The following is a 10,726-nucleotide window of genomic DNA, read 5'->3' as shown; positions in this document are numbered from 1 at the left end:
CAGAATTCCATAATCTGCTATACAGAAAACACTAGAAAAATACCACTTACCGATTATTCGACAAATTCTCATGGTAATAGTCTGTCATTCACTAGGAATCCAAGCGATTGGGAAGTACTTGAGAGCAAAAGATTTTCCCACGCAGATTAATCAGCGTTTTCAAGATCATAACACGGATTCGGTGTGATTCTTGGTTTGAAAGTGACTTCTCTATGAGCTGTGCTTCATAGATCGCTACACTGTTGACAATAGACAAAGGACCTTTTGGCAACTGAGCGATTAAAAGCATTGACTGCTAATCAGAAGCCATCCTGATTTGAAGAGCTTGTGCATTTAAAGTGGCAGATGATAAAACTGCAGCATGTGCTTATTATAGTTATCGTTATAGTTATAGAGAGTTATTAGTGTGAATGAGGGAACAAAGTACTGAGATCAGAATTTCGTAAAGGAAACACGAGTAAACAACCACCTAGTAACACCCTTGCAAACAAATAGCAACACTCTAAAAACCACTCCAAAAATGTTAGCAACCACATAACAGTGCCTTGGCAACAACCTATAGCGTCCTAGCATCATGGCCACAACTTACATGGACAAGAACCATTTTCTCCTTCAAATAAAGTAAAATCTAGCTATGAGAATCTTTATTTTACTCATAGTCTATATGTATGAACGTTATTACTAATTTCAAGATGGATATACCATTATGAAGCTTCCAGCACTGTCTGAATACATTGGCTTCCATACTAAATAAATGAACAGTTTAAAAAAAGTAAGTAAGTTTCGAATGAAAGCTGGTGTATTTTGCTTGGAGCCTGATATAGACTGTCTTGTTGAGCCCACACTTCTAATAAATGCCTCAGAAACTATGCTATGTTTATATTGCGTACTAAATTTTGAGCATCTGTGTAATGAAATATGCAACCAGCATGTGGTATAATGACTTTTGTTTTATCCTGTACATACATATTCCATTAGATTAAAGGGGGGTCTTTTTTTACCCACCCAGCTGTTTACTGCGTCTAGCTTCTGAAGCGCTCCAGCTGATCATACAAGGTTTATAGCTGGCAAAGGTTCATAACGACATGTGAAATCTGAGGTCTGAAAACTTTGGTCATTGTCCTGCTGGAGATCCAGTCTGTAGTCTTCTAACAGCTGAGCTAACACAGACACGGGCCGGCTGCTGCTAGCGCCCTTGAAATGCCTATGGCATCAATGGGTTCAAAGCCACTATATGGGGGATTCTAGGAAGTATTGACGTAAGTCCTAAAAAGCAATAGGAACATGTAATGTACTAGTGCGATAATGAGCATTAAGCAGCAGAATAAACTGTATAATTAAGAAAATGATTCTGAAGGCTATACATGCCCCAACTGCCACTACAATATGTTGACATCTAAACATATGGAGGAGAAGATTGAGATTTTCACTGACGGTAAATTTGGTAAATAGGCAACACAAAGTCATGATGAATTAAAATTGATGAAAATAAAAATGGATTTTATGTTCTTATGTTCCATCTTCTTTTTCTCAATGATAAATTAGCTGTTATTAAAACATGAGTTCCACCAAAAACTCTAAATAAATCATTTAAATCCCTCCAGCGGATATTAAGCACATTAACTTAAACATTAAAAAACTTTTTATTTATTTAATATTTCAGCTAGTTACCAAGGCAAAATTTCTAATTTCTTTTTAAAGTTGAAGTAAAACACAACACAATTACTCAAACTTATTACAAAAAATTACTAAAACAGAAAATATTAAAAGAAATTCTAATTCAGAATGAACTATAAAACTAACAAAAATTATAATGGTACATCAGTGATACTCACATTAATATTATTAATCTACGTGGCTGTTCAGTGAGTTTAACATGACATCTTGTGGCAACACATATCATTTCATCCTTTTAGTGTCCATTCATTGAACATAAAAGCTGTGATTTAGATGTGTTGAGCTAATATGTCATAAAATACAAGAATCTGAAATGTGCATAATTTGTTTGCAGATGCCACGTGATTTAATATTTTATTTAAGCAATGAAATCCACACATTAGTATGTGGTTTAAGTGTCGGGGGAGGGAGGGGGCACTGTATATTTACACCATTATTTATGTCACCCTTCAGCAGCCCATATGCTTTAGGTTATAAGTGAAACTGAGCTCTGGTTGGAAGAGAACTAGAGTCTGGAGGAAACAGTTAACTGCTTCCCTTAGTCTGACACATGGATCCTCTTTCTAGTGGTTTGAGAGACAACAGACCTGTGGATCCCATCGCAGAGATGATTCAGAATGAATATGAATGCTTCCAATTACAACAGGAAATAATGAAACCTCACCGACTGTTACTCATTCATGCGCTCTCTTGTTTAGTGAGCTGTTCTGTTGAGAACATTGTGACCGGGTCAAACAAGAGATATAGGCCACAGCAAAACTTAATTGGTCATATAAGAGTACGGTCGCAGTATCATGTATCTTGGTACTTAGATAAGATGGTACATTCTTAAAAACAAAGATTCAGAAACATACAAATCAATATATGAAAGAATATTCATAGACATCTTCTCGGTAATTAATTGTCATGTTTATTTCAAGGTGTGCAAGGATTATTTTCCACATTCACTGTATTTCACCAATAACATGCTAAACCTTTCAGTCATTTCCACCTATTAAACTGCATTTTAAACCTTTGTTGAGGTTTAATGTTCTTAAAAAAAAGTTTTTTTTTCAGCCCTGTCCCTTTATTCCTAATGTAATCATTTAAAAAACATTTGGTAAACAGTCTCAGATATTTCGCTGATTCGAGGTAGGGCTGGTATGTTATGTGGCACATTAAAAAGTTGATACCTGAGCCAGAGAGAAATTACAGAGTAAAAGGCACTGGTGGAAAAAAGTGCAGTGTCTTAAAAATCTTTCAGCACAGCAACACATCCCTTTTAAAATAAATAAATCAAGGCGAAAGATGTTCCTTGACTCATTTGAAATAGAAACAAAAGACACAACAACAGCCGACTGGGAACGTTTAAAAAAAATCTAAATAAAAGGCTACAGTGTCTTTTGGAGTGGCTGTTTCTGTTTAAGTCTTTAACCATAGCAAGGCATGAAGCATGATTGGTCTGTATAACCTGTGATTGGTCCACATGATTGCACCACTTTGCAACTGTATTGCTTTTGACACGAGTTTCCACATTTGTGAGAATAATGAATCTGGCACATCTTTGACTTATATTAGCGCGTTCTTCTCCAGTAAACAACAGCTACAATGAATGCCATCGCAGCGATGCAAGACACAGTACGAAATCTTGACACGCTGCGGAAAATGCCCTCCTGCAACACAAGGCAGAGAAAGCATTAGATACACACTGCATATAAACACATTCTCAAGACTTTGAAAGACATCCAACCGATAATCAATAATGATAATCTGTATGACTTTCTTCCTTGGAAAACAAATTATGGATTTTTTGAAGTGGAAATTTTTCATAACATTACAAATGAATGGGACCAGGGGCCTGTACTGTGTTTTTTTTGATCATTTTAAGAAGAAATAAATATCCAGAAAAATTACATGGAATTCTTATTAACTTCACTGCCCTCAGCAGTCAGTTATCATTTCACAATTCAACAGAAAAGATGTAAACAAATCAGGTGGCTTTTTAATGACTTTTCATAGACCCTTTAGAGATTACACAAATCTATCTATATGGCGAAAGCAACATGTGGTTCAGTAAATTAATCTGATTAATTCTGTAACTGCTTTGATTCATTAGTGTTTTTTGATTCACTAAAAAGGACTGGCTCATTTGTCATCACTAGTCATTCGTTCGAGAATCAGACTACCTTTTTCAGATTGTAGGTTTCTGATTCACAAAAAATTGCTCTGGGTTGTGTTTCCCAAAAGCATCATTAACCAACTATGGTTGCAAGTTCCTTCACTAGCAACATTGCAAATAGCATAACAAACTTGTGTCGTTGGACCTATAGCTCTAAACATGTGGTTCGAAGCATAGTTTCTTGTATGAAATGGTCTTATATATTGAGAAAGCTGCTGACTGAATGAACCGAACGTATACAGAGGTTAAGAGTAAACACTGATTAAGGAATTATATACGTGCTCACACTCCTTCATTGGATAATACATCACCCTCAATTATTGATAAGTGTCTTGATCGGTGTAAAGGAAGTAAAAAGGCATTGCGTATAATTTATGATTTGCTACAATCCTTTACTTCTCCCTCTACCAGTCTTCTTAAAGGCACAATATGTAATTTTTTGTCGCTAGAGGGCGCGTATTCAAAACAAACAAAGAAACAAAGGCGTAGTTTGATGACGCCGTGACTGAGTGTGGAATCATGGGAGTTGTCGTCTTCATCCCCACAGCCGATGCAATCCGATGGGACTCGGGCAGAAATCATGTTCATGGATGAGCTAATGTAATAAAGATTTATTAACGTCATAGTATGTAGCAGAGTGAGACGGAAAGCCGTAGAAGCAAAACGAGGCAGCTGAACGAGCGTGACACACGGCTCGAAAGCAGCGGCATGGATATTTTAATTAAAAAAATCTTACATATTGTGCCTTTAAGGAAGAATGGGAGAAAGAATTAGGAGTGGAAATTTCTGAGGAAATGTGGCAGACGAGTTTAAAGGATATTAACGAACATTCTATCAATTCTAGACATTGCCTTATTCAGTTTAAAGTCATTCACAGACTACATTATTCAAAAAAGAAGCTACATAGAATTTTCCGAAATGTTTCACCTCTTTGTGACAAATGTAAATCGGTAGATGCTGATTTGTCCCATAGTTTTATTTTCTGCTCCAAGATACAGAGTTATTGGAAAGGAATTTTTGATGTGCTTTCAGAGATGTTTAAGGTGAAACTACAGCCAGATCCGGCACTTTTCATTCTGGAATTTTCTGAACGTATGCATTCATCATCAGGAGCACAACACAAACTGCTTGCATACAGTTTAACTATAGCCAATAAGTTACTACTGTTGTTCTGGAAGAAAAAGGAGGCTCCTACATGTAAGCTTTGGCTCAGAGAGATGATTTCTTCGTACATTTGGAACGAATTAGGTACCAGGTTTTGATACTGGACTTTTGACTTTCATGAGCTGTAAGCTCTAATCATCAAAATGAAAACAAAAAACGTTTGAAATGTTTTACTTTACATGTAATGAATCTAGAATACATGAAAGTTTCATTTTTTGAAATAAGTAAAAAAAAAAAAAAAAAACTTTCACAATATTCAAATTTTTTTAGATGCACCTGTACATACATATACAGTATATACACATATATACTTCACGGGATAATTCATATAAACATGATTATAAGTTGATCCCTTGTCATTTGAAATGTAACTTAAAGCTTAAAGGGTTAGAAATAAGTACATACAATGATTTATTTGCCAAATGGCAGTAATTTTCTTTAAATCTACCAGTTGCGGTTGCTTCCGGGAGACCGGATTCTCCGCAGCTTTCTCACCTCAGCTCTGTTGCTATGACTCTTCAGGATTATAGTGCATTCTCAGTACTGATTTGCTGGTCTGCGGTTGATTTAATGCGCGAGGTAAGCTGTTCGTGAAGCGCTCGCCCAAGTGGAGAAATGTGCTGTTGCTGTCAGATCTCGATTGCCGAAAATCACATTGTGTTTGATGCAAAACCAACTCGACTAAATCAAAAGAAAAAAAACACTGTTTATTTTTATTTTCTCAAGCAAAGCAAATTTTAAAAGTCCACTGAAAACATATCTTCTTACATTTTTGGTCACAGACAACGTATGTTGAAGATATACGTTATTGTCAACGTTATTGCCTAAGTGGTAAATAAAATTTAAAAAACGTTTATAAAAACGTGGGCTATATAAAATTTTAATAACAAACATCATATCGTTCCCTTTGTTTTGCGTACGCTTACAGTTAAAGTCCTTCTCTGATTTTATTGTTGTTTGCAAGGTTGCAACGTTTCTTTGCAATATTGTTATATATAATATGTGTGTGTGTGTCCCTTATTCTGTCCCTTATGTTTCTGTGAAAAACCACGATTGTCCTTTATTTTCCTATTCTGAAGTTGGCAACCCTACGTACCAATGATATAGTTTAAATTATACAATGATATAACAATCAAGCAGTTGAGATTTGCTAAATAGTATATATCATTTTATGCTAGTGTAATGTATGTATGCTAGCAAAGTTACAGTAGATATGGATGTACAGTGCAGATTGAAAGTTTGTGAATTTAGAATCCTTTAGAATTTTCTATATTTCTGCATAAATATAACCCAAAACATCATCAGTCCAGAAAGTAGACAAAGGGAACCCAATCAAACAATGGAGACAAATATTTGTGAGTGGCAAAAGTATGTGAATCTTTGCTTTCAGTATCTGGTGCAGCAATAACTGCATGTAACGTTTCTTGTAACTGCTGATCAGTCCTTCACAACCTCTTGTAGGAATTTTAGCCCATTCCTCAGGACAAAACCAATTCCACTCAGTGATGTTGGTGGGATTCCTCCTATGAACTGCTTGCTTCAGCTTCTTCCGCAACATTTCAATTGGATTAAGGTCTGGACATTGACGCCATTCCAAAACATTAACTTTATTCTTCTTTAACCAATCTTTGGTAGAATGGCTTGTGTGCTTGGGGTCATTGTCTTGCTGCATGACCCCCTTTCTCTTGAGATTCAGTTCTCGGACAGATGTCCAGGCATTTTCCTTTAGAATTTGCTGGTACAATTGAGAAATTATTGTTCCATCAGTGATGTCAAGCCGTCCTGGCCCAGATGCAGCAAAACAGGCCCAAACCATGATACTACCACCACCATGTTTCATAGATGGGATGAGGTTCTTATGCTGGAATGCAGTGTCTAGAATTTGCTGGTACAATTGAGAAATTATTGTTCCATCAGTGATGTCAAGCCGTCCTGGCCCAGATGCAACCAAACCATGATACTACCACCACCATGTTTCATAGATGGGATGAGGTTCTTATGCTGGAATGCAGTGTCTTTCTTTCTCCAAACATAACGCTTCTCATTTATACCAAAAAGTTCAATTTTGGTCTCATCTATCCATAAAAAAAATCCTTCAATCACCCTCTGGGCTTGTCCACATGATCTTTATCAAACTGCAGACGGGCAGCAATGTTCTTTTTGAAGAGCAGTGGTTTTCTCCGTGCAACTCTGCCATGCACACCATGGATGTTCAGTGTTCTCCTGATGATTGACTCATGAATATTAACATTACCCAATGTGAGAAAGGCCTTCAGTTGCTTAGAAGTTACCCTGGGGTCCTTTGCAAACTCGTGGACTATTACACAACTTGCTTTTGAAGTGATCTTTGTTGGTGGACCACTCCTGGGGAGGGTAACGGTGGTCTTGAATTTCCTCCAATTTTACACAATCAGTCTGACTGTGGATTTGGGGAGTCCAAACTCTTTAGAGATGACTTTGTAAACTTTTCCAGCATGATGAGCAACATCAACTCTTTTTTTTTTTTTGTGGTCCTCCGAGATCTCCTTTTTTCGTGCCATGATTCACTTGCAAAAACATGATCAGGCTTTGATAGATCCCTGTTCTATAAATAAAACAGGGCACACACAGACACCTGATAATCAGCCCATTGACTGAAAACACCTCTGAACAGATGGACTCTAACTTCACCTTCAAATTAACTGCTAATCCTCGAGATTCACATACTTTTACCACTCACAGATATGTAATATGTAATTTTCCTGAAGAAATAAATGACAAAGTATATATTTTCATATCATTTGTTTGATTGGATTCACTTTGTCTACTTTGAGGACTATACAAACTTCTAAAGCATTGGTCTCGAACTCAATTCCTGGAGGGCCACAGCTCTGCACAGTTAAGCTCCAACCCTAATCAAACACAGCTGATCCAACTAATGAAGGTCTTCAGTATCACTAGAAACTTCCAAGCAAGTATGATTTGGGGCTGGATGGAGCTAAACTCTGCAGAGCTGTGGCCCTCCAGAAATTGAGTTTGAGACCACTGTTCTAAAGGGTTCACAAACTTTTAAGCAGCACTGTATGTTTATTATAGTAAACGTAGTTTGGAGTTATTCATTCATATGTGGTATACTTATTAAACCTATAAGGTTTTGCTAAATTTATAACACTTTGGTGTAGTGACGAGCCTAATTAATGTGGATATGCATCAATGTCACAGGTAAATCACACATATAAATCTTCTGGCTATAAAATTTAAACAATGTCAGTAATTTAGTAAATATTGTACTACATTGATTGAACCATAGATGAAGTGGCGTGAAGCCAAGTATGGTAACCCATACTTGGAATTTGTGCTCTGCATTTAACTCATCCAAGTGCACACACAGCAGTAAGTTTTGAACACACACACCCGGAGCAGCGGGCAGCCATTTTCACTTTGGTGTAGTGACGAGCCTAATTAATGTGGATATGCATCAATGTCACAGGTAAATCACACATATAAATCTTCTGGCTATAAAATTTAAACAATGTCAGTAATTTAGTAAATATTGTACTACATTGATTGAACCATAGATGAAGTGGCGTGAAGCCAAGTATGGTAACCCATACTTGGAATTTGTGCTCTGCATTTAACTCATCCAAGTGCACACACAGCAGTAAGTATTGAACACACACACCCGGAGCAGCGGGCAGCCATTTTTGCTGTGGCGCCCATGGAGGTCAAGTGCCTTGCGCAAGGGCACCTCAGTTGTGGGTATTGAGGGTGGAAATGAGCACTGTTCATTCACTCCAATCACCAACAATTCAAGCTGGTACTGAGATTCAAACAAACAACCTTCTGGTTACAAGTTCGACTCTCTAACAATTAGGCCACAACTGCCTAACGGTTAGACATGACTGGTGGCACATTCCCCTGCAGTACAATACTGTAAACAGCAGGTGCCTGATCTTTCTCAAATCCCCAAAAATGAGGGTCAAACATAGAAGCATCTCTTCTCCTCCCTGGCTGGGTTTGCATTCTTCAGGCTCATGCTGCGTAGCACACTGTAAATATTGTCACATGTTCACTGTATTCCAGTTCTCAGGGCCACAGTATGCTCCATGACGCCTGAGTGTTTGAAGTCTAAACCCAGCACCTCACATTCTGCTTCCTTTATGATCATATGTGTGCTATTAAACTTGAGTGGCCCCAGGAACTGCAGTCAGCCTGGTGGAGCTCTGCAGCACACATGCAAACCACGTCTTACTGAAGTATGACAACATAATTTCTTACATGAGATGTGAAAAGCAAAAATTGGCATTCTTGATATGCAATTTAGAAAGACAGATTAGATCATAACAGATGGTATCTAGCTGCGTGCCACACTGGGTCAGTGGGTTTGTGTGCCTGGATGTTCCTAGACGGTATGTGTCTGGGTTTGTGCTCATGTACTTCCTGGCTCGAGTGGGTGCGTCTCTCTGTGTGTGGTGGCCCATGTCTGGCTCGACCTGTGTGGCTCCACATGGGTGGCCAGACAGCACACACAAAAACAGCAACTTACCCATCCTCCTTGCTGTCTGATCCAGGCAGAAATGCTTTCCCTGATAAACTGTGAAAACCAGCTAATGATCCTCCTGATAATGTCAAAGTGGTTCTGAGTCAGAGCCTAAAGAAATGAAAGGAAATCATGTTTTAATACATCGACATTATCCAAAAGACAACGCATGGCTTAATAAATTTGAATTATCAAAAAAACATGATGACTCAGCATTTTCTCAATTATTCATGCAATACCACTTTGGCACTTTGATTGAAGAACAAATGGTGAGGCAATATTTTCACATTTTCCATAAGAATAACTGAAGATGAAGAAATGAATAATGAATACTCAAATTCTGTTTAAAATAAAAGGTGAAATGAGAGTTTTACCTGGTAAATGAGCCTATATGCGAGGTGAAACAGAGCCATCACACGTCCCCAGTTAATGCCGTCCTCAAAGATGCTCCTGGCCACAGTCATGAAGACGTCCTGAGCACAGTTTGCTTGCACAGTGCTGATGAGACTGTGAGGGAAAAAGTAGTAAGTTATGGGCTTCCCAAACTTTTCAACCATACATCTTGTATAAAATGCCAACCATATGGACCAGTTTTTCCAATTCAAATGATCAACTGATAATCATTTGCGAACATCTAGTTGTGACAAAAGTTAGTTATATTGTTCTATATTGTATACTCTTCATACTTCATTGTGGTTTAGCAATATTACTGGGTAGTCAGGTTTTGAAATTTCACACTGTAGTTTTGTAAACCCTGTCTTAATGTTCTTATTTGCTCTCATTTATGAGATTTGAGGCGCTTTAATAACAGCTTTGTCCAGATCCAGTTTCTGTACAATACATCTAAAAAAATGTGCATCTTTTCTGCACACCAGTTAATGGGTTCATCGTCACTGTTCAACTTTTCCCTCACACTGAAACTAAACCCAGCCTGGAAATTTCTATGCACGTGCATAACTGCATATTTAATGAGTTAAAGAGGTCATATTATGCTGTGTGTTTCGTTGTGAAAGCGAAACTACTTTGTTGGGTCTTCCAAAAGAGGACACAACTAGAAATCAGTGGTTAAGTTGTATTTACAGCACTGTTCCAGAACAGTTCAACCCAAATATTCAGATGTGTGCAGCGCATTTTATGGAGGATGAGGACTGTTTCCTGAACCAGTAGCCTACAATGCGTCTGTGGCACAAAGGCTGTTTCTATAAAGT

The 10,726-nt window shown here is 37.7% G+C and overlaps 1 protein-coding gene across 2 annotated transcripts in view; it reads right to left on the bottom strand.

Annotated features, from left to right (window-relative positions):
- Positions 1-2,564: 2,564 nt before the first annotated feature.
- The window catches only part of LOC107727097 (apoptosis regulator BAX-like), a 19,481-nt gene continuing 11,319 nt past the window's right edge, over positions 2,565-10,726 (bottom strand). For both annotated transcript variants that reach the window (XM_016536862.1, XM_016536861.1), the window contains exons 4-6: positions 9,893-10,025; positions 9,525-9,629; positions 2,565-3,329 (exon numbers count right to left, since the gene is read on the bottom strand). In XM_016536862.1, the coding sequence (XP_016392348.1) occupies positions 3,231-3,329; positions 9,525-9,629; positions 9,893-10,025 (337 nt within the window). In that variant the 3' untranslated portion in view covers positions 2,565-3,230. The remainder of the gene's footprint in view (positions 3,330-9,524; positions 9,630-9,892; positions 10,026-10,726) is intronic.

The sequence above is a fragment of the Sinocyclocheilus rhinocerous genome, unplaced genomic scaffold (genome assembly GCF_001515625.1).
Source record: "Sinocyclocheilus rhinocerous isolate Xijiao unplaced genomic scaffold, SAMN03320098_v1.1 scaffold35, whole genome shotgun sequence".
Taxonomy (NCBI): Eukaryota; Metazoa; Chordata; class Actinopteri; order Cypriniformes; family Cyprinidae; genus Sinocyclocheilus; species Sinocyclocheilus rhinocerous.
Note: the sequence above shows the minus strand (reverse complement) of the source record. Positions and strands in the feature narration are given on the sequence as shown.